General features: G+C 46.3%; 1 protein-coding gene across 1 annotated transcript in view; it reads left to right on the top strand.

Moving 5' to 3' along the window:
- The window catches only part of arpc1b (actin related protein 2/3 complex, subunit 1B), a 47,359-nt gene extending 24,806 nt beyond the window's left edge, over positions 1–22,553 (top strand). Inside the window, exons 4-10 of the mRNA XM_086000309.1 lie at positions 1,091–1,313; positions 6,713–6,820; positions 8,693–8,899; positions 11,457–11,532; positions 13,361–13,557; positions 18,787–18,877; positions 22,065–22,553. Of these exons, the coding sequence (XP_085856435.1) occupies positions 1,091–1,313; positions 6,713–6,820; positions 8,693–8,899; positions 11,457–11,532; positions 13,361–13,557; positions 18,787–18,877; positions 22,065–22,103 (941 nt within the window). The 3' untranslated portion in view covers positions 22,104–22,553. The remainder of the gene's footprint in view (positions 1–1,090; positions 1,314–6,712; positions 6,821–8,692; positions 8,900–11,456; positions 11,533–13,360; positions 13,558–18,786; positions 18,878–22,064) is intronic.
- The last annotated feature ends 1,274 nt before the right edge of the window (positions 22,554–23,827 follow it).

Raw genomic sequence — 23,827 nt, 5'->3', positions numbered from 1 at the left:
ACAGAATTTTATAGGTTTCGATGAGATCCCCTCTCAATCTTCTAAACTCCAGTGAGTATAATCGACACAATCTCTCCTCATACATCATTCCTGCCATCCCAGGTATCAGCCTGGTGAATCTTCGCTGCACTTCCTCCATGGCAAGAACGTCCTTCCTCAGGTAAGGTGACCAAAACTGCACACAATACTCAAGGTGTGGTCTCACCAAGGCCGTATAACGTATCCACAATATACTCCAGTATAACATGCTCCAGTATGACATGCACAGCATGTGTGAGTATAATATAGCCACAGTATACTTCAATATGGGATACTCATGACAGGAATGCACATTCAAGTACATTCCACTATAACACACACACACACACACATACAAGGAATACTCGATTTGTAAGGTATAGACAACAAGTACACACCAATTAATTAATTACAATACAGAATATACTCCAATATATAATATATATTGCAGACAGGTGTATTCCAATATTATATTTGCATGGTGTACTGTAGTATAATACGATCACTTTAGTGAACTGTAAAAGTGCCTAATAACCTAATGTGAGTTAAGTAGTATCAGACTAGTTACATCTTCACCGTACAGATAATCTGCTCCATTGCTGGGGTGCTCAGGAATAATTACATAGTATTTACAGCACAGAAACAGGCCATTCGGCCCAACTGGTCTATGTCGGTGTTTATGCTCCACACCAGCCTCCTCCCACCCCTCTTCATCGAACCCTATCAACATATCCTTCTATTCCTTTCTCCCTCATGTACTTATCTAGCTTCCCCTTAAATGCATCTGTGCTATTCACCTCAACAACTCCTTGTGGTAGCGAGTTCCACATTCTACCCACTCTCTGAGTAAAGAAGTTTCTCCTCAATTCTTTATTGGATTTATCAGTAACTATATTACCAGTGACTATTATATTTATGGCCATTAATTGTCACTGCCTTCAGTCAGTCCTGGTTACTGTTTACGCGTTTCCCTGTGTTGGAGGTATATAAAGAACTGTAAGACACGCTTGAGAATCTGTTATCTTTTATACATCGTGATCAATCCAATCCAATGACTTTGCTCTTGAGTTAGGGATTGGCTGGGCTCCAGAGAGCAATCGAATTGTGACCTGTGGAACTGATCGTAATGCCTACGTCTGGTCCCTGAAGAGCAATGTTTGGAAGCCAACTCTTGTCATCCTAAGAATCAACCGTGCCGCCAGATGCGTGAAGTGGTCGCCAAAGGAGAATAAGTTTGCGGTGGGCAGCGGGTCACGGCTGATTTCAATCTGCTACTTTGAGCAGGACAATGACTGGTGAGTTTGCAATGACTAGAATAGGAAATGCGATAGAACGGCCTCTGTTTGACAGTAATTTAGTAATACTAAGAGGTCAGAGAATGGCTGGTGTGGGAACTGGAAAATATGACACTACTAAAGACTTGCATTTACATAGTGCCTTTCGCAACCTCGGGACGTCCCGAAGCATTTTACAGCCAATGAAGTACTTCTTGAAGTGTAGACACTGTTGTAATGTAAGAAACGCAGCAGCCAATTTGTGCACAGCAAGCTCCCACAAACAGCAATGAGATGAAAGACCAGATAATCTGCTTTTGTGATGTTGGTTGAGGGGTACATATTAGCCAGGGCAGAGGGGGCTTCGGTTTACTGTCTCATCTGAAAGAAGGCACCTCCAACAGTGCAGCACTCCCTCAGCACTGCACTGGAGTGTCAGCTTAGAGTGAGCCTTGAACCCACAATCTTCTGACTCAGAGGTGAGAGTGCTGCCCACTGAGCCACCACTCTCGCAATTATCACAATATAGCAATAGGGCTAATCACGTTGCTGGAACAGCGTAAAGCAAGCCTTTAGAATACAATCAGTATGTGGCACCTCACCTGCAAGTGATGGATACTGAGAATTGGGTGCCTGAATGGGAAAGTGTTCCCCCTCTCAGCGCTAATATCCCTCACCCTGATGACCCTAACAATCCACACCAAGTTTTATTTTAAGGTCGCATGTGACCTGAAAAACTATCACAATGTGAAGTTATTCAAATGTGATGTGGAGACTCCCTCTCTGCACTGTTCCCTGGCCATAAGCTCTCTACTAATGCTGCTGTGAACCGGCTAAGGTGGGGGAGGAAGTACCAGTAACTCCCCTCCAAGTAGTGCCCGGCCATTGCTCAGTGTCTTCTCTCCATTAGCTCAGCCAAAGAGATTGCAGAGTCACCACGCGAGGAAATAACTGGTATGTTTACATCTGGGAGGACTGGGTAGTGCAGTGTGGTAGCATAGCATAGTCATAGGATTACATGGGATATACAGCACAGAAACAGGTCATTCGGCCCAACCAGTCCATGCCGGTGTTTATGCTCCACTCGAGCCTCCTCCTGTCGTTTCTCATCTAAATCTATCAGCGTAACCCTCTATTCCCTTCTCCCTTATGTGCTTATCTAGCCTCCCCTTAATGCATCTATGCTGTTCGCTTCAACCACTCTCTGGTAGCGAGTTCCACATTCTCACCACTCTCTGGGGAAAGAGTTCCTTCTGAATTCCGAGATCTGATTTTCAAATGCAGCCCAGATCAAAATCTCCTCTGTCTGATAGTCCTGCAGCAAATGAGTTTGGGCAGATTGAACCTAGTTTCTAGTGGGCAGGGCCCACTGCTTTTAATTAGCACTAACTTGGCAGTCTCTAACTATAAGTAGAATGGGCCTATAATGTCTGGAGTTTAGAAAAAGGAGGTGATCTCATTTAAACGTATAAAATTCTTAAGAGGCCTTGAGAGGGTAGATGCCGAGAGGCGACTGCTTCCTCCTGGCTGTAGACTCTAGAACTAGGGGTCACAGTCTCGAGACAAAGGGTTGGCCATTTAGGACTGAGGTGAGGAGACGGTTGTGAATCTTTGGGCTGTGGATGCTCAGTCAATTAGTTTATTCAAGACTGAGGTCGATAGATTTTTGGACTCTAGGGGAGTCAAGGGAATGGGGATCGGGCGGGAAAGTGGAGTTGAGGTCAAAGATCAGCCATGATCTTATTGAATGGCGGAGCAGGCTCGATGGGCTGTATGGCCGGCTCCTGCTCCTAATTCTTATGTTCTTATGTCTCACTTAGAGCGGCCACAAGGATGCCCGGTAGGGGAAATGGAAACATAGAAACATAGAAGATAGGAGCAGGAGTAGGCCATTCGGCCCCTCGAGCCTGCTCCGCCATTCAATGAGATCATGGCTGATCATCCAAATTCAGTACCCTGTCCCTGCCTTCTCTCCATATCCCTTGATCCCTTTAGCCTCAATAAATATATCCGACTCCTTCTTGAATATATTTAATGAATTGGCCTCTACTGCTGCCTTTGGCAGAGAATTCCACAGGTTCACCACTCTTTGGGTGAAGAAATTCCTCCTCATCTCTGTCCTAAATGGCTTACCACTTATTTTTAGACTGTGACCCCTGGTTCTGGACTCCCCCACAATCGGGAACATCCTTCCAGCATCTAGTCTGTCTAGTCCCGTTAGAATTTTATAAGTTTCGATGAGATCCCCTCTCATTCTTCTAAACTCCAGTGAGTACAAGCCCAATCGACCCAATCTCTCCTCATACGTCATTCCTGCCATCCCAGGTACCAGCCTGGTGAATCTTCGCTGCACTCCTTCCATGGCAAGAACATCCTTCCTCAGATAAGGCGACCAAAACTGCACACAATACTCAAGGTGTGGTCTCACCAAGGCCCTGTACAACTGCAGCAAGACATCCTTGTTCCTGTACTCGAACCCTCTCGCTACGAAGGCCAACATACCATTTGCCGCCTTAACCACCTGCTGCACCTGCATGCTTACTTTCAGTGACTGGTGCACAAGGACGCCCAGGTCTCGTTGCACTTCCCCTTCTCCCAATCTATTGCCATTTAGATAATCTGCCTTCCTGTTTTTGACACCAAAGTGGATAACCTCGAATTTATCCACGTTGTATTGCATCTGCCATGCTTCTGCCCAATCACCCAACCTGTCCAAATCATACTGGAGTTTCTCGGCATCCTCACAGCACACACGCCCACCCAGCTTTGTCGTCTGCAAACTTGGAGATATTACATCTAGTTCCCTCGTCCAGATCATTAATATATATTGTGACTAGCTGGGGTCCAAGGACCGATCCCTGCAGTACCCCACTAGTCATTGCCTGCCACTCGGAAAAAGAGCCGTTTATTCCAACTCTTTGCTTTCTGTCTGCCAACCATTCTCTATCCAAGTCAATACCTTGCCCCCAATCCCATGTGCCTTAATTTTACACGCTAATCGCTTATCAAAAGCCTTTTGAAAATCCAAATACACCACGTCCACTGGTTCTCCCTTATCTATTTTACCAGTTACATCCTCAAAAAATTCCAGTAGATTAGTCAAGCACGATTTACCTTTTGTAAAGCCATGTTGACTTTGTCCGATCCGGTCACTTTTTTCCAAGTGCTCTGCTATTACATCCTTTATAATGGACTCTAGCATTTTCCCCACTACCAATGTCAGGCTTACCGGTCTATAATTCCCCATTTTCTCTCTACCACCCTTTTTGAACAGTGGGGTAACATTAGCTACCCGCCAATCCATGGGTACTGTTCCAGAGTCTATCGAATTTTGGAAGATGACCAGCAATGCATCTACTATTTCTAGGGCCACTTCCTTAAGTACCCTAGGATGTAGATTATCAGGCCCTGGGGATTTATCGGCCCTCAATCCCATCAATTTCCCTAACACCATTTCCCTACAAATATTGATTTCTATCAGTTCCTCCCTTTCATCAGACCCTATGTTCCCCGACATCTTTGGGAGGTTATTTGTGTCCTCCGTTGTGAAGACAGAACCAAAGTATGTATTTAATTGGTCTGCCATTTCTTTGTTCCCCATTATAAATTCCCCCGATTCTGACTGCAAGGGACCTACGCTTGACTTCACCAATTTTTTTCTCTTCACATATCTATAAAAGCTTTTACAGTCAGTTTTTATGTTCCCCCAAGCTTACTCTCATACTCTATTTTCCCCCTCTTAATTAATCCTTTTGTCCTCCTTTGTTGAATCCTAAACTGCTCCCAATCCTCAGGTTCACTGCTTTTTCTGGCCAATTTATATGTCCTCTCCTTGGATCTTATGCTATCCCTAATTTCCCTTGTTAGCCACGGTTGAGTCACCTTTTTTGTTTTATTTTTATGCCAAAATGGGATGAACAAATTCTGTAGTTCATCCATTCGGTCTTTGAATGTTTGCCATTGCCCATCCACCGTCAACCCTTTGAGTGACATTCCCCAATCAATCCTACCCAACTCGCACCTCATACCATCGTAGTCTCCTTTATTTAAATTCAGGACCCTAGTCTCTGAGTCAACTATTTCACTCTCCATCTTAATGAAGAATTCTATCATATTATGATCGCTCCGACCCAAGGGGCCTCGCACAAGATTGCTAATTAATCCTTTCTCATTACATAATACCCAGTCTAAGATGGCCTGATCTCTAGTTGGTTCCTCGACATATTGGTCCAGGAAACCATCCTGTATACACTCCAGGAATTCCTCCTCCACAGTATTGTTACTAATTTGGTTGGCCCAATCTATATGTAGATTAAAGTCACCCATGATAACTGCTGTGCCCTTATTGCACACTTCTCTAATTTCCCGTTTAATGCCATCCCCGACCTCCGCATTACTGTTTGGAGGTCTATATACCACTCCCACTAACGTTTTCTGCCCCTTGGTATTTCTCAGTTCTACCCATACAGATTCCACATCATCAGAGCTAATATCCTTCCTTTCAATTGTGTTAATCCCCTCTTTAACCAGCAATGCTACCCCACCTCCTTTTCCTTTTTGCCTATCTTTCCTGAATATTGAATACCCCTGGATGTTGAGTTCCCAGCCTTGGCCACCCTGGAGCCATGTTTCCGTAATCCCAATCATATCATATTCGTTTACCTCTATTTGCGCAGTTAATTCATCCACCTTCTTACGAATGCTCCTCGCATTAAGACACAAAGCCTTCAGGCTTGTTTTTTTAACGCTCTTAGATCTTTTAGAATTATTATTTACTGTGGCCATGTTTGATTTAAACCCTTGATTTCTCTACCTGTCACTTTTGTTTTTCTCCTTCCTGTCTTTTGCTTTTATCCTTGTTTCGCTTTCCTCTGTTTCCCCGCTCAGGTTCCCAACCCCCTGCCATTTTAGTTTAAACCCTCCTCCAGAGCACTAGCAAACACTCCCCCTAGGACATCAGTCCCGGCCCTGCCCAGGTGCAAACCGTCCGGTTTGAAAATGTTGCACTGGTTCAGTCGAAGGGGCCCTTCTGAGTTCGGGACTGGGCCACCTTGAAGTGGCAGAGTAGAAGGAGCTTTACTCTGCATCCAGTTCTACAAAACCTGACGCTGGCACTGAGTGCCTGAAAAGGAAAGTGTTCCATTTCCTAGCACCAACAACCCTCAGCTGGATGAGGACAAAAATATTTTTACAAGATAAAATACATTGGCACTTCACTGTGCCTGCTGTCAGATGAGACCCCTGGGGTGGGGTTAAGGAAAAGCCCATTGCCTCATGCAGGTTGCATTCTCTCTTAAAGATGGATGTGTGTGTGTGTGTGTCAGGAAAGGAATTAAAGAAACACGTAAATTAAAGTAAAGCTGGATTCTCTGCATTAAGCATCATCTCAGGGTTTAATCATACACACTTATATTTTGTAGGTGGGTTTGCAAACATATCAAGAAACCAATTCGCTCCACTATACTGAGTCTGGACTGGCATCCCAATAACATCCTGTTGGCTGCTGGATCCTCTGACTTCAAATGCAGGTAACGTGCACAAGATTGGGGGAGTGGGACTGGCTGAAGGGCTCTTGTAGAGAGCCGGCATGGGCTCGACAGGCCGAATGGTGGCCTCCTGTGCTGTAACCATTCTATGATTCTTTCTATGATTTGATACATTTAGCACTTCAGACGGGCTTGCAAGAAATGACAGAAATTAATATTCTGTCTCCACAAATCGTTTGATTTCGTAATCTTGATTCACTGATCGCACCCCTGCTTTCTGAATGTTACTAGATAGCGCAGCCTGCAAGGATTCCATATTACCACACCTCGTGTCTCTGTTATTGACACCGAATATGGTCAAGGTGCACATGGGGACTATGCACCTACATCAGTGCTGTCCAATATGTTAGCTACTAGCCACATCTGGCTCATTGGGAATGCAGATGTGATTCTGATTAGTAAGTAAATGATTAATGCACACCGTTATTGGCCCTGTGATCTCAATACTCATACTCGCACGGCGTAGGCATGTGAACTTTAACCTTTTTGTGCAGTTGGTGGTAAAATAGCAAGACAAAAAGTCGAGTGTACTTGCATTTTTTTAGTGATTTACTTCCTTGATTACTGAATGATGGTAAATGTTTGTTAAGTAAATATACACATGTATTGTGTGAGTGTTTGTAAGGTGTTATCTAGTACAATTTGTGCATGTGGCTAAAACAGTGTTGTCGTAGAAACACCTGTGGATAGTCAGTGATTTCTGTTGAACGACACTGACCTACATTCATAAAAAGATAATTGAATTATTTTTCCAATTTTCCCCTCCTTCACTGAAATCACTAACATGCTGGAGTGTGGCCCCATAGGCCTTGGCAATCCTCCAGAGGCTCCAGTGATATTGTAGTTCGCACTGGCGCAGTGCATTCACCTGCTCCTGGCCTAGTTCAGCTCCCCAGGCTGCTCTTGACTCTCTAGCTCTTGGCCTCCTCTCTTCTGGCTCCTGATTTCCCAGTTTCCTGTCTCTGTCTCTCTCTCTCTCTTTTCTCTCTCTCTCTCTCTCTCTCTCTGGCACCAAATCTTCCACTCATCTCTCCTTGGCTCTCGTACTCCTAGCTCCTGGTCACCCGCTCATATCTCTCTGACTCCCTTTCTCCTATTGGCCTCTCTCACTCTCCCTCCGATCTCTTGCATCCTAGTTGTGCTGGTATAAATTGGTTGCAACACTTACAACAGTGAGCGTGTGCACTGAAATCGAATTTTCCACTCTCTGGAGAGTTGTTTTACATCATGCGTTGTGACATAATGGCTTCGATTCCCCATTGTGTACCAAGTTAATCTGATTTCAGCCGAGGCATCATTAGGGTCGCTAAAACTGGTCTCCGTGCCTTTGGAGTAGAGTGGGAACAGAACCAGCCAAGGTTACCTGCTCCTGATTGGGTATCCAGTGATTGCTGCTGGACGTCCGGGTCAGGCTCGGGTAGGTGAAGCTCCACATTCGAGCTATTCACCGCCTCGGGTCACATGCCAAGAATGACCCATTCAGTGAGGTACTGGCGGATCTGCTAGCAAACTGTGGGACTGTAGTCCATCAAGACTTCAGCAAAGGGAGGGAGAAATTAAAAAGAAAGATGACCAGCTCCATTAGGTAAGACTAATAAAGCACAGGAGCATTCCTGTTCTCCTGACCTAGTTCCACCGTCTGTGGTTTTACAATGAACACCTTGAAATACCAACAGCAGTGAGGCAGCAGTGGAAAACTCTTGAAAGCTGAGCCAGAGCCCAGATTCATTGGATTTATCGCAGTCTGAAGCAAGTTAGGATCTCAAAAATGCACAGTTCTTGGCAGTCGCCTTGCTGTAAGAATGCAGTCCCGTTGCCAGCAATCTAATTGCACTGATGTGCTCTCGTCACCAGGGTTTTCTCTGCCTACATCAAGGAGGTGGAGGAGAAGCCGTCGGCCACACCATGGGGTTCGAAGATGCCGTTCGGCGAGCTGATGTTTGAGTCCAGTGGGACCGGAGGCTGGGTTCACGGGGTCTGTTTCTCCGACAGCGGGAACCGCGTGGGCTGGGTCAGCCATGACAGCACTGTGTGTGTCACCGACGCCAACAAGAAGGCAACGTAAGCCTCCATTTTACCTCGGGTGCATTTGTTGCCGTTAACCCTGTCGATGGCACTTAAGTTTAAGCACAAACAAAAACATTCCTAAGAACATAACATAGTAGAGTTTAGTTAATGATGTGTGATATTTTGTGAATGAAATATAGATTTTTAAGTGTCAAATAACACATCAGTCACATTTAACAGAAAATGGATGCCAGTGCTTGGCAGTGGTCAACTGGTAAAGGGGTTAAAGGCCATCTGACAATGGTGTCTATTCGCAGTAAACCTTTTGATAATGGTTTGCGGTCCTGCTCTCAGAAGAGCGTGTGCAGCTACACGTATGTCGTAACAAAGTCAGACGTGTTGATTCCAGACTCCCCACGTTTTTGTGCCAGGAGGCCTCTGGGACATTCTCTCATTAGACCAGTTGCTCACACGTCTCACAGGGTTAAACATGTACATCACCACCACCACCAACAACTTGTATTTATACAGCACCTTTAATGTAGTAAAACGTCCCAAGGCGCTTCACAGGAGCGTTATCAAAACAAAATTTGACACCAAACCACATGAGAAATTAGGGCAGGTGACCAAAAGCTTGGTCAAAGAGGTAGGTTTTAAGGAGCGTCTTAAAGGAGGAAAGAGGCAGATATCCCAGTGGATATCCTAAACTTTCCATCCAGGTTTCGGGCAGGTGTTGCGGCCTCATCACCGAAACCAGGCGCTGACGAGTATCTACCCCTACGTTCCTTTCAATTGCTACTGGTGATTGAAGCACATTGTTAGTGACGGCACGTAGCTGCTATTATGGGGCTGTGGCCATTTTTTTAATACTGTTCTATCCTCAAACCTGTTAACGGGGTCCTTGGTAGTTGCGGCCCATTGTGGAGCTGAGCAGTACAGACTATAGACCCTAACCCTGATCGCAGCTGAGGAGGGAATAGGAACATTATGATAGGCCCCAGTGTCCCTGGCCTAGGAAGGGGTCCAGCTCCTGATCGCCGTTCAGTGGCGCCGCCCCCAGCTGGAAGGTGCAGGACTGGATGTTGGGGGGGGGGGGGAAGGATAGGATTCCGTTCCGCTGTGATGTGTCTGAGTTGGACAGCCTGCTGCCGCGTGCTTTCTAGACACGCATGAAGAATGGCAATCTGGCTGAGGTCCTAGTGGATAACTCGTCCCCAGCTCGTCGGTGGCCTGGTGTTTCGGAATTCGGAATTTTAAGTGCGAATTACGCCCAGCGCAAATAGAGTTTCCACCATCTTTTGCACTAGTTTTTTTTTAAACATTGTGCTCGAGGCAGGCCCTGCCCACAAAACTGGCCATGCCCCCCCCCCCCAGATCAAAGTAATCACCATTGGGAGTTCCCGCCAATGCCGCAGGTTTACGGGCCTTCGAGGAGGCTCTTACAATTAAGCTTTTTCATTGGTGCAAGGACACTAATAGGCGGGTTTTTAAAGTTTTTGAATATAATTTTTTTTTAAATTTACTAAGAAACTGACTACTGTACCCCAATGTAACCAGCAAATGATTCAGTGTAGATTTAAAAAAATATATATCATTTTCAGTTATTTAAAATCAGGTTACTCACAGGTGGTGGACTCTGATTAAAATGCTTATTTTTTGTGATAAACCCATTTTCAGCTGTATTAATACAGGAAACTCGTTTAAACGGCACCTAAATATCCGGAATTCTCTATTAACCGGCAAAATTCATGCTCCGAAAACAACACCTCAATAACTGGAAATGTGGCCGAGTTAGTCAGTGGGGGTAGTTCTCCAAACTGCCACTACTCGGCATCTTGGCGCTGTCGGAAGTCCGAACACCTCAATAACAGGAGTCTGACTCTCCCGCGCTGCCGGTAGTTTCTTCCGATCCGCCGATTACTGTGTACTGCACTTTTCTTGATTTTTTTTATTTTTGTTTGTTAAAAATAGCCTCGGTAGATAACCCTCTCCGTCATCCGGAATTTTTAATCAACCGGCAACGCGCCGGTCCCATCGGTGCCGGATACCAAAGAGTTTCCTGTATCAAACTGCCCCAAGTTACAACTCTTAAATATATCAAGGAATTATTTTTTTAAAGCAACATTTTTTTTAAATTGCGTTCTAAAGCGCTGCCCAATTGTGCTGGTTCGTGGTAGATTTTATGTTCGGCGATATGTTTGAGCAGAAACTTGAGGGGGGAAAAAAAACACTTCTCAAAACTCGTGCAATTTTGGGCACAGTTTGCACCGGGATCCCCGATTTGTGCCCAAAACGGAAACTCTACCCCTGTGCAATGCTCCCTGTAAGCTGCACTTTGTTCTGCGCGGCCTGTTTCTTTTAATGCGCGGTCCCTTTAAATTTCTGCGCGTGTGCGCGGTGATTACAGTGTAACGGCCAGTTAGCGGCCTGTGCGGGACCTTTCCCATTACTTTAGAGGGAACATTGACCCTGTGTCTTCAGAAGTGTGGGGTGGGAGAAAAAGAACTATTAAGAACTTCAGCCTTGCAGCATCTAAAAGTTACTAGAATGTGTTGGCCATTTTTCTTGCCTGGCTTTGCTACTGACACGAGCTGTTTTCTCTTGCCTGCAGGGTTGCTTGCCTCGACACAGAGTCTCTACCTCTCCTGACTGTTACATTTATCACAGAGAACAGTTTAGTGGCAGCGGTAAGTCACATGGTAGAAATACACTGGAGTCCCTCAAACAGAACCTGGTAACTGAGTGTGCCTGTGTCCCCTCGCCACAGAAAGGACCAAGTTATTTGAAGGAGAATTCCTTTCACGTATTTTAAAAAACAAATTCTCACACTTTTTCGGAAGGATGCCAAGCCCTTGGTGAGGGTGCAGAGGTGATATACTAGAATGATACCAGGGATGAGGGACTTCAGTGATGTGGAGAGACTGGAGAAGCTGGGATTATTCGTCTTGGAGCAGAGAAGGTTAAGGGTAGATTTAATATAGGTGTTCAAAATTCTGAAGGGTTTTGACAGAGTAAATAAGGAGAAAGTGTTTCCAGTGGCAGGAGGGTCGGTAACCAGAGGACACAGATTTAAGATAATTGGCAAAAAAAACAGAAGGGAGATGAGAATTTTTTTTACGCAACGAGTTGTTATGATCTGGAACACACTGCCTGAAAGGGCGGTGGAAGCAGATTCAGTAGTAACTTTCAGTGGGGAATTGGATATATACTTGAAAAAGAAAAAAATTGCAGGGCTCTGGGAAAAGAGCAGAAATATAGAAACATAGAAGATAGGAGCAGGAGTAGGCCATTCGGCCCCTCAAGCCTGTTCCGCCATTTAATGAGATCATGGCTGATCATCCAAATTCAGTACCCTGTCCCTGCTTTCTCCCCATATCCCTTGATCCCCTTAGCCTTGAGAAATATATCTAACTCCTTCTTGAATATATTTAATGAATTGGCCTCAACTGTCTTCTGTGGTAGTGAATTCCACAGGTTCACCACTCTCTGGGTGAAGAAATTCCTCCTCATCTCAGTCCTAAATGGCTTACCCCTTGTCCTTAGACTGTGACCCCTGGTTCTGGACTCCCCCGCCATTGGGAACAGCCTTCCTGCATACGTCATTCCTGCCATTCCAGGTATCAGTCTGGTGAATCTTCGCTGCACTCCCTCCATGGCAAGAACATCCTTCCTCAGATAAGGCGACCAAAACTGCACACAATACTCAAGGTGTGGTCTCACCAAGGCCCTGTACAACTGCAGCAAGACATCCTTGCTCCTGTACTCGAATCCTCTCGCTATGAGGGTCAGTGGGACTAATTGGATCACACTTTCAAAGAGCCGGCACAGGCATGATGGGCCGAATGACCTCCTTCTGGGCTGTAAGATTCTATGATTCTATAAAAAAAAGTTCTGCTGCAGCAGGTTTGTGATTGCGTGCTCCGTGTTGGTGCTGAGGGAGATGGATGCGGCACTTATATTGTACACCAGCTCAGTCACGGGGAAATTGAGCTCTGTGAGTAAATGCATCCTGGGCTAAGCTGATATCAACCAGAAGTCTGCCTGAGCTGAGTTAACTGGGCCAGTATTTCGAGCATCAGATTGTCCCATGCACCCCAGCTAGGGAGAGGGGAACATCGGTCAGACGGCTGCTGTCCGGTGACCCCGGCTGCACATGCGTGGACATCGTCTGCGGACAAGGACCAGGCTTCACTGTGATACCCGATGGAGATTAGTCGACTAGCTAGGCTTACCCATGAAGATTGGCCCCTTGTGTGAACTACTGAAAGTTCTGCTAGAACCTGGGGGCCTCAGCCCAGCAGGAGTCAATGCCTTGATAAGAAGGAAATTAAAGGGAGAAATTTTTTCCAAGTTTTTCATTGAATCACTTGGGTGTAGTGTTTTGAAAACATGCACGTCAACAGAAGACGACCGCTGGCAGTGTTACTGTAAAGTGGTTTCTCTGGTCCCTGGATGCAAGTAAATAGCAATTTAATGGGATGGAAGATTAATTTTGTGTCTGTCTTGTTCTTGCAGGGTCACGACTGCTACCCAGTGCTGTTCACTTACGACAGCAGCAAGGACACTGTGACGTTCGGCAAGAAGCTGGATGTTCCCAAGCAGAATGTGCAGCGCGGGATGTCGGCTTTGGCAAAGTTCAGGAACCTGGATAAACACGCCTCAGCCGAGGACAACAATTTCACCCTGGAGTCTCTGCACAAGAACAGCATCAGGTACGGAGTGCAGCCTGCCCAGCACCAGGAGCAGCAAGGTGGTGTAGAGCACCGGGAAAGCCGTGCTCAGCCTCACAGAGAGGGAATAACCTAGCTTCCGATCCCATTCCAGCATTCAAAATAGACGGGCAGGAAAAGACCAGCTGGTCCATCAGGCCTGCCTCCCACATACATGGTGGCCGTGACTAGACACTTCCTTACACCACTCCTCCCCGCAGCCATGTAACCCCCTGGGAGAGGCAAAAAAAGAGAAACCCAGGGCCAATAAGGGAGAAATTATTCTGGAAAATTACTCTCCGACCCCCCTCAGGTGATCAAAACCAGTCCAGGAGATCACACGGACTGAGTGTTCTTTATAAAGGGACTTACCTTCTATCCGATGCCATCTCTGTCCCAGTCAAGAACCGGTCCAGCTCCCTCTTGAAGGCAGACAGAGAGTCAGCACCCACAGCACCAGCCTGCAAGGCATTCCAGAGACTCGCTACTCTCTGGGACAAGAACCACCGCCCAACATCCAGTCTATTCCTACTCTTGCATAGTTTAAACCCACGTTCCCTGGTCCTCCCCACTCGGCTCAGATCCTCACACCTGAGCCACGTCACTGGGGGAGGTGCCTACCAGTCCCCTCCTGATGATTAACAACAGGGGACAATGGCAGTTGATTTTTTTTGTTGTTGTCGAGGGGCTTGGGTGAAGGGCCCAGGCCCCTAGTGAAGGACATCACCAAGTTCGAGAAATAGTGGAGAGAAGATTGGATAAAATTTAAAGTAAGTAGGCAACCCAGGCTCTCATTCTAAAGCCTGAATATCCGGCCTAGAATCATAGAAGTGTACAGCACAGGTGGAGGCCATTCGGCCCATCGCACCTGTGCCAGCTCACTGATAGAGCTATCCACTTGGCTCCATTCAATTACCCTTTCACCCCACACCTTTTTTAGCTGTTTACAAAATATTTACCTACAGTTATGTTGTATGTAAGTTGGGGCTGACTAGGTCTGGGTATCAGAGCTGTCACAGTGATGGGGACAAGGATGCCCAGCAGTAGCTGCCATTCCGCACCCACTCCTGAGGAAAATTCCAGTTGCGGCATTACTCGTGGGGAGTTAATTTCCATTTTCGGTGATCGTGAGAAGCAAAGGAGCTTTGCAACTTGCGAGTAACATCAGCGTGTTGATGCCTCCACCTTGGGCCTGGATTCCCCACTGCACCTGCTCCGGTGTGGTCAGTTAAACCCCTCCCCACTGCACTAGTCCCCCAGCTTGTGCCACAGGTGCATCTTATGGTTCAGAAAAGAGGGCGTGTTGTTTAAGAGGTTTCCCGGAGGAACTTCACTGCAGCAGACTTGCGAGGCTGGGGGAGCAGTTCAGTCAACGAGAAGTTACATTTCCATAGCGCCCCTCACGTCACGAAAATGCTTCAGAGCGGTTAACAAGGTGGAAAAAACTAAGATCGAATGAGATCCAACATTGATTCAGGTGGGCGGCGGTCACATAATAAAAAGTGAATTTGATTATCGTGTGACACATAAGTGGGAAAATTAGTTCCACAAAAATAGCTATTTATTCAGTTCAAAGCTTTTTAAAAAAAAATTTTTAAATGCTCAATCCAGCAAATCATCTAGACCAATGAAAGCTGTTTCTTCAAGAGATATTGAACACCGAGTTATTCAGGTAGTGTTGGTCCAGACCCGCAACTTGTCTCGATTGTAATTTTTTTTCATCTGGTGCAGTTCAAATTTTATTTGTTTTGGTAATGAATTGAGCATTCTTGGTGACTCAGTGTACCACACCCATAGAGACTGGCTTGAGAATGAGCCAGACACTCCATTATGTAATGTTTAATATTGCATTTCTCATTAATTCAGTTATTTTGTTGGGTTTTTTTTGTGCCAATTTCCTGAAGTTTTATCTGCCTCTTTAAGCGCCTCCTTTACTACAAACCATTCCCCAGTGAGAAAGCCTGTAACCTGCTCTCAGGCCTCTTGCTAATATCTTTGTTGCATGAGTGCCTTGTACTGCAAAGGACCGACCTTCTCTTCCTCCACCCCTCTCCACCTCTCCATCCCATTCCCAACCTGTATCTTTTCTGTTTTTGTAGTAACCCTCCTCATCTCTCTCTCTCTCTCTCTCTCCCCTGCTGTCTCTCCCTCCTCCTCTTTCTCACTCTCTCCTGCTCTCCATCCCCTCCTCCTCTCTCGCTCCCTCCTCCTCTCTCCTGCTCTGTCTCTCCCTCCCTCTCATCTCTTTCACTCTGTCCCCTGCTCTTTGTCTCTCCCTCCCCACATCTCTCACTCTCTCCTGCTGTCTCTTGCTCTCATCTTTCACTCGCCCTCATCTCTCTCCCCCCCTATGCTTTGTTTTTCCCTCCCCTCTCTCTCTCTCTCTCTCCCCTGCTGTCTCTCCCTCCTCCTCTTTCTCACTCTCTCCTGCTCTCCATCCCCTCCTCCTCTCTCGCTCCCTCCTCCTCTCTCCTGCTCTGTCTCTCCCTCCCTCTCATCTCTTTCACTCTGTCCCCTGCTCTTTGTCTCTCCCTCCCCACATCTCTCACTCTCTCCTGCTGTCTCTTGCTCTCATCTTTCACTCGCCCTCATCTCTCTCCCCCCCTATGCTTTGTTTTTCCCTCCCCTCCTCTCTCTCTCTCTCCTGCTCTGTCTCTCCCTCCTTCTCATCTCCCTCCTCCTCTGTCTCTCCCTCCCCTCCTCCTCCGCTCACTCCCTCCTCCTCTTTGTCTCTCTCGCCCTCCCCATCTCCTCTCTCTCGCCCTCCCCTCCTCCTCTCTGTCTCGCCCTCCCCTCCTCCTCCTCTGTCTCGCCCTCCTCTCCTCCTCCTCCTCTCTGTCTCGCCCTCCTCCTCCTCCTCTGTCTCGCCCTCCCCTCCTCCTCCTCTGTCTCGCCCGCCCCTCCTCCTTCTCGCTGTCTCTCCCTCCCCTCCTCCTCTCTCACTCTCTTCTGCTCGCCATCTCTCCTTCCCCTCTGCATCTTTCTGGATTTGTAAATGGTAGGTCATGTCAAAATAACCTAGTTGAATATTTTGAGGAGGTTGCTAATGTGGTAGGTAAGGGAGTGCCTATGGATGTTATTTATATGGACTTCCAGAAGGCATTCAATAAGGTTCCACACAAGAGACTGTTGGCAAAAATGAAAGCGCACAAAATTGGAGGCAATCTATTGACATGGGTAGAGAATATCTAGAACCAAAGCGGGTAACTGGAGTTGAGATACAAATCAGCCATGACCTAATTGAATGGTGGAATAGGCTCGAGAGGCTGAGTGACCTACTCCTGTTCCTAAGTTGCATGGTATTTTAAAGTATTCTCCACCTTGCCCTCTATATAACATGCTATTTGCCAGCATCCCAAATAGCTTCTTACAACAAGGACAAGCATCCTTAAATTTATTCAGATTACCTTTTAATTTATGGATTACACCTTGTAGGTTACACATGAGCAGTTTGTCTGTCACTTAAGAAACTAATTGATGTTCGAGGTACAAAATTGCAGAACATTCTAGCATAGATTCTGATGTTCGAATGAGAAACACAAGGATTTTTTTTTGACTTGATGGCCCATAAATTATATGTTAACAACAAAAAATGTGGTGTCTGCATAAATGGGTGAATTCCTGGCTTTCTGCTCAATGATTACTGTAGGGTGTTTTTGCATGCCCCGTGTCTCTGTGACTCTCCCTTGAGTCGACGCGTGCATTAAAAACTCCCCGGTTTGGGTTATTTCCCTTGGACGGCAGGAGCTTTTGCCAATAGTCCCTGCCTAGCCCATCGATTAGCGGGTAATCCCACAGAGAGAGACCAAGGCCAAATAGACACACACACACACACACATCTTGGACACTTGCAGTTCCTCAGCAGCCAAACACGCGGGCGGTCCTGGGGATTTCTAGAGGTGTATGCTGGATATAATTACCAGCCCTTGTCGTTGATTGACGCGGTCCCGGATCCGCTCGACTCCAGAGGCAAAACCGCACCTAACAGAGGCATGCGATGAGGCCTAGAGAGTTACGTTCGGGCGATACGGCGAGGCACTCACTTTGGGCATTCCTGGAGAGTTGACGGATGCGTAGCTACGCGGAGAACCCCGTTCCAGATGGTCAAAAAAAGCAAGCCCTGAATCCCCAAAGTTCAGCATATTTATACCCCGTATAATACACAAAACTGGCTGGGCGATTCCTGGTTACCATGGTCGCAGAGATGCTAGTTGGTTTATCTGGTGATGTCTCTGTCCTGGATTGGTCATCTTCAAGAAAACAATGGTAGGCCATTACTGTAGATGAGCAGTTCTCCAAATGCTAACTCTTTGTTAAGTTCTTGACTGCTCCTTCATTGAAAGAGTCCAGAGGTGTTACTTTTGACCTGCAAACCTCATTGTCCATCCAGACATCCCGGCTCCATGGACAAAAGGTGTTTTTCCACAAATCATACAAGGCCCCTGCCTTTCATGATGTCAGCGTTGAGACTGGTCCCATGGCAACCCAAAAGACAGACAGTTCCTGCTATCTTCACAAAAACCAACAGTCAGTCCTTTTTTAAAGTCCAAACTCCATTTTGAAACACAGCCCAAGTGCGTCTCCATTTTAAAAGGGTACATATCCATTTTAAAAGTCCAAAAATCCTTCAGGCACATGCACCCACTGATATTGGCACTGGCCAAATCCTACATTAGTACAGACCAATCAGAACTCTACATAATGCTGTATTATTTATTATGTTCTTAGATGGGACCAATCACATCCTAGAACTGTTGAGAAAGAACACAGCCATGCAGATCTGATTCCTGGTCCTATCCCCCCACCCCACCACTATTTATCTTGCTGTTGGTGAGTGTGGGGATTGTCCAGCCCATAGCTGGAGTTTGCACATGCTGAGTGCACCAACAGTTAGACCCCAAGCCAGACTTGGACTCTCTCTAGCCTCCCCTTGACTCTACTGCCATGCCTCTCCCACCAAATCCATCTCTGGAACCAGCTCCCTTAATATTTGTTAGCAAGGCCACCAGGAATCTACTAGTGCATTACATCCGAGGCAAGTGATCTGCTAGCACTTTTGGAAACAGGCCGTTCCACTGCCTTTACACAAACCGCAATGCTTGGGCGGCATGGGATGAGTGTAGAAATTTACAGGGCATCACGATGAACGAAACCCCCTGCCCTGTTTCCGTATTTCTGGATATGTGAAAGGAAAATCAAAACTTTGCCCTTAACTCTTCTTTTTTGTTACAGCCAAATCTCCGTTATTGAGGGTGGAAAGAAGAACTGTGCGAAGTTTTGCACCACTGGTATGGATGGTGGAATGGCAATCTGGGACATTAAGGTAACACCACCTGCCCTTAAAAGGCACACTGACCTTTCCTTCCCCACCCCTAGCCATCCACTCATCGAGTTCAGGAACAAGCTCCACAGTGTAAAATCACTGCAGCGATGCGCAGGGTGTGCTGCACCGACCAGGAAGCTCTTAAGCTCGGTCCTTGGCCTGTGCTAAGTTTGTTAATCTCAGCCAAGGCAGCACTTGGGGCCTGCTGCTATTTGCCTCGGCTCCCCTGGTCTCGGAAGGTGGAAGAGTAACGAGGCAGGATTCCCCACCTAGAATGATCACATGCGTGAAGGTAGGGCAAGGACAATGTGAGCCCCTCATGATAAAATAGGCTGGCAACATTTGAGATGGTTTTCATAGAAACATAGAAGATAGGAGCAGGAGTAGGCCATTCGGCCCCTCGAGCCTGCTCCGCCATTCAATGTGATCATGGCTGATCATCCAAATTCAGTACCCGGTCCCTGCTTTCTCTCCATACCCCTTGATCCCTTTAGCCTTAAGAAATATATCCAACTCCTTGAATATATTTAATGAATTGGCCTCTACTGCCTTCTGTGGTAGAGAATTCCACAGGTTCACCACTCTCTGGGTGAAGAAATTCCTCCTCATTTTTGTCCTCAATGGCCTACCCCTTATCCTTAGACTGTGACCCCTGGTTCTGGACTCCCCGACCATCGGGAACATCCTTCCTGCATCTAGTCTGTCCAGTCCTGTCAGAATTTTATAAGTTTCAATGCGATCCCCTCTCATTCTTCTAAACTCCAGCGGGTACAAGCCCAATCGACCCAATCTCTCCTCATAAGTCATTCCTGCCATCCCAGGTATCAGCCTGGTGAATCTTCGCTGAACTCCTTCCATGGCAAGAACATCCTTCTTCAGATAAGGCGACCAAAACTGCACACAATACTCAAAATGTAGTCTCACCAAGGCCCTGTACAACTGCAGCAAGACATCCTTGTTCCTGTACTCAAACCCTCTCGCTACGAAGGCCAACATACCATTTGCCTTGTTAACCGCCTGCTGCACCTGCATGCTTACCTTCAGCGACTGGTGCACAAGGATGCCCAGGTCTCATTGCACTTCCCCTTCGCCCAATCTATTGCCATTCAGATAATAATCTGCCTTCCTGTTTTTGACACCAAAGTGGATAACCTCACATTTATCCACGTTATATTGCATCTGCTATGCTTCTGCCCAATCACCCAACTTGTCCAAATCATCCTGGAGTTTCTTGGCATCCTCCTCACCACACACATGCCCACCCAGCTTTGTGTCATCTGCAAATTTGGAGATATTACATCTAGTTCCCTTGTCTAGATCATTAATATATATTGTGAATAGCTGGGGTCCAAGGACCGATCCCTGCGGTACCCCACTAGTCACTGCCTGCCACTCGGAAAAAGACCCATATATTCCAACTCTTTGCTTTCTGTCTGCCAACCAGTTCTCTATCCAAGTCAATACCTTGCCCCCAATCCCATGTGCCTTAACTTTACATGCTAATCTCTTATGCGGGACCTTATCGAAAGCCTTCTGAAAGTCCAAATACACCACATCCACTGGTTCTCCCTTATCTATTTTACCAGTTACATCCTCAAAAAATTCCAATAGATTAGTCAAGCAGGATTTACCTTTTGTAAATCCATGTTGACTTTATCCGATCCTCTCACTGTTTTCCAAGTGCTCTGCTATTACATCTTTTATAATGGACTCTAGCATTTTCCCCACTACCGATGTCAGGCTTACTGGTCTGTAATTCCCCGTTTTCTCTCTACCACCTTTTTTGAATAGTGGGGTAACATTAGCTACCCTCCAATCCATGGGTACTGTTCCAGATTCCATCGAATGTTGGAAGATGATCAGCAATGCATCTACTATTTCTAGGGCCACTTCCTTAAGTACCCTAGGATGTAGATTATCAGGCCCTGGGGATTTATCGGCCTTCAATCCCATCAATTTCCCTAACACCATTTCCCTACAAATACTGATTTCATTCAGTTCCTCCCTTTCATCAGACCCTATGTTCCCCAACATCTAAGGAACGGCAAGATGTTCAATGTGCTATATAAATGCAAGTTGTTGCTGGCTGTTACATCAACTTTAAAAAAAATTGTTATGGGAATTTAATAATTGTGTATTTATGTTGTGGTTCATTCACTGTTCACACGTTCGGTTTAGTTGAAGGTGGCCCTTTCACAGAATCACAGAAACCCCACAGTGCAGACAGAGGCCATCTCGGCCCATCGAGCCTGCACCGACACACATCCCACCCGATCCCCGCAACCCCTACACCAACACATATCCCACCCTATCCCTGTAACCCCACGTATTTAATCCCCCTAACACTAAGGGTCAATTTATCATAGCCAATCAACCTAACCTGCACATCTTTGGACTGTGGGAGGAAACCGGAGCACCCGGAGGAAACCCACGCAAACACGGGGAGAATGTGCAAACTCCACACAGACAGTCGCCCGAGGCCAGATTCGAACCTGGGTCCCTGGCGCTGTGAGGCAACAGTGCTAACCACTATGCCACCGTGCTGCCCATGTGATCTCATTCTTTCCAAATACCAACCCCGCTATTTTCCAATTACAGCATCTTGCCGTTCCTTAAATCAATCCAGGGTGTTGACTTCAAACCCCTGGTCACGAGGTGGTGTAGTCGCTTAACAGAGTGTCTCTCACCTTCCCAACCGGAGGAGCAAAAGCATCCACTCACTGCCAGCTTTAAGGGCTGCACCTGCCATAAATTACTACTGGGACAGGGTGCACAGCGCAAACCTGCCGACAGCGTGGCACGAGCTGGCAAAACTCAAAGGCCATAAGGTTGGAGGCCGGCCTGGGAAATGGAAAACATCCTAGCGTCCTTGGAGTCGAGATGTTTATCCGAGGTTGTGGTTAGTGGAATGTTTTTGAGGTGGAACCGAAGTCTATCTGGCCTGCGACCTAACAATCCTGGGTCATAGAATGTTACAGCATGGAAGGAGGCCATTTCGGCCCATCGTGTCTGCGCTGGGTCTGCTCATTGCTGACCCTGGGAGCCAAAAGAAAGTGTTCCAGTCCCCAACACTGACATCCCTCATGTTACAAAATTCACCCCCCAAAAAAATCTCTTTTAAAAGGGTGTATTTGTGGCCTCCTTGTTTTTAAAAACTCACCAACCTGTTTTCTATTTTTTTCCACAGACCCTGGAGGCCGATCTGAAAGGTTTGAACATTGCCTGAATCACTGGACCAATCTCCTTGAAATCTGCAAATCCTGAAGTTGTCCTGCCAGTCTTTCTCACACACCTCGCTTAATGCAACATGTTTTGAACCAATTCCGATGAGGCAAATGACATTGAAATGGGTATCGCCCTTTATAATAATCCATGTACCTAACCATATTATGTAGTGTTGCCTGGTACTCTTAAAAGGTACAGGAGTCTCAAATTCAGTGAATTGCTTTGCAAAGACTCTGCTGTACATTTGAATGCTGCATATGGTGCCTTGGGCAAGTCCCAGTTACTATCCTCAGGGGTTTGTCAGTTTAAGCTCAAGATTTTTCTTTTAACTGAAAAATGAAAATGGAGCAAGAATCTGCGCTGTTTAATTATTTTCAGGCTATCTTTGCTGGTCATAAGATGAAATCTGTATCAAAATTCTTGGAATAATAAAATGAACTATTCAAGCACATTTTGGTTTTCCTGTATTTTTCTTTTTCTGATTGCAATTAGGTTTAAGCGAATCCTTCGCCTAAGCAATTATTCCATTGAATTGATGAGGCCTCTTCCTTGCCTTTCAAATTTGGGCAAAAAGCAAAAAAAATTCTGCATTATCGGTGGAGAGTACGGACAAGAAGTTTCAGGTATGACAAGGGGTCCATACCAATATGTTCTCTTTTTTTTCGTGCGTGGTCCCTTTAACTGGCTGCGCGGCTCATTCAACTTTTCACACGTGCGCAGTTTCTTACATATAAAAGCCGGTGAGCGGCCTGCGCGAGACCTTCAGGCCATTCCGCGGCCTCGCAGCCTGGTGGAAACGTTGGTCCAGACCCAAAATGTTTTGTCTGTTCATCAGCCTGACCTGCTGAGTGTTTCCAGCGTCTTCGGTTTCAATTGTGGAGCTTGTTTTACACACGGTGCCTTCCCATGGCTGGACTGAATTTCGTTCAGCACTTTTACATCTCTTTCCCAGCTTTAAAAACAAATCTGTTCATACGCGATTTACACAGAGAAGGTTACAAGGAGATTTAATGAAGGTGTTCCAAAATTAGGAGGGGTTTTGATAAAGTAAATAAGGAAAAACTGTTTCCACAGGCAGGAGAGTTGGTAACCAGAGGACACAGATTTAAGATAATTGGCAAAAGAACCAGCGAGATGAGGAGGAAATTTTTTTTTTAATGCAGCGAGTTGTTGTGATCTGGAATGCACTGCCTAAAAGGGTGGTAGAAGCAGGGTCAATAGTAACTTTCAGAAGGAGAATTGGATAAATACTTGAAAAGGAAAAAATTGCAGGGCTTTGGAGAAAGAGCAGGGGGAGTGGGACTAATTGGATAGTTCTTTCAAAGAGCCGGCACAGGCACGATAAGTCAAATGGTCTCCTTCTGTGCTGTATGATTTTATTGAATCCATTAGCGCCATCTTTGCAACATGATCTCAGGCTATTAAAACCATTAGCGCTCTCTTTCTCTGTACTCAGGTTGTTCTCCCCACCCACTGTGTTTTGGTCAGATCTTTTAAGGGCATTCCTTTTTTTATTCGTTCCTGGGATGTGGGCGCTGCTGGCAAGGCCAACATTTATTGCCCATCCCTAATTGCCCTCGAGGTGGTGGTGGGTGGTGAGCCACCTTCTTGAACCGCTGCAGTTTGCATGGTGAAGGTACTCCCACAGTACTGTTAAAGAGGGAGTTCCAGGATTTTGACCCAGCGATGGTGAAGGAACGGCCGATATATTTCCAAGTCCGGATG

Source organism: Somniosus microcephalus, chromosome 11 (assembly GCF_052327205.1).
Source record: "Somniosus microcephalus isolate GS21.2 chromosome 11, FLI_Smic_1.0, whole genome shotgun sequence".
Classification (NCBI taxonomy): domain Eukaryota; kingdom Metazoa; phylum Chordata; class Chondrichthyes; order Squaliformes; family Somniosidae; genus Somniosus; species Somniosus microcephalus.
The sequence above is the reverse complement of the archived record's forward strand: the minus strand, read 5'-3'. Positions and strand labels throughout refer to the sequence as shown.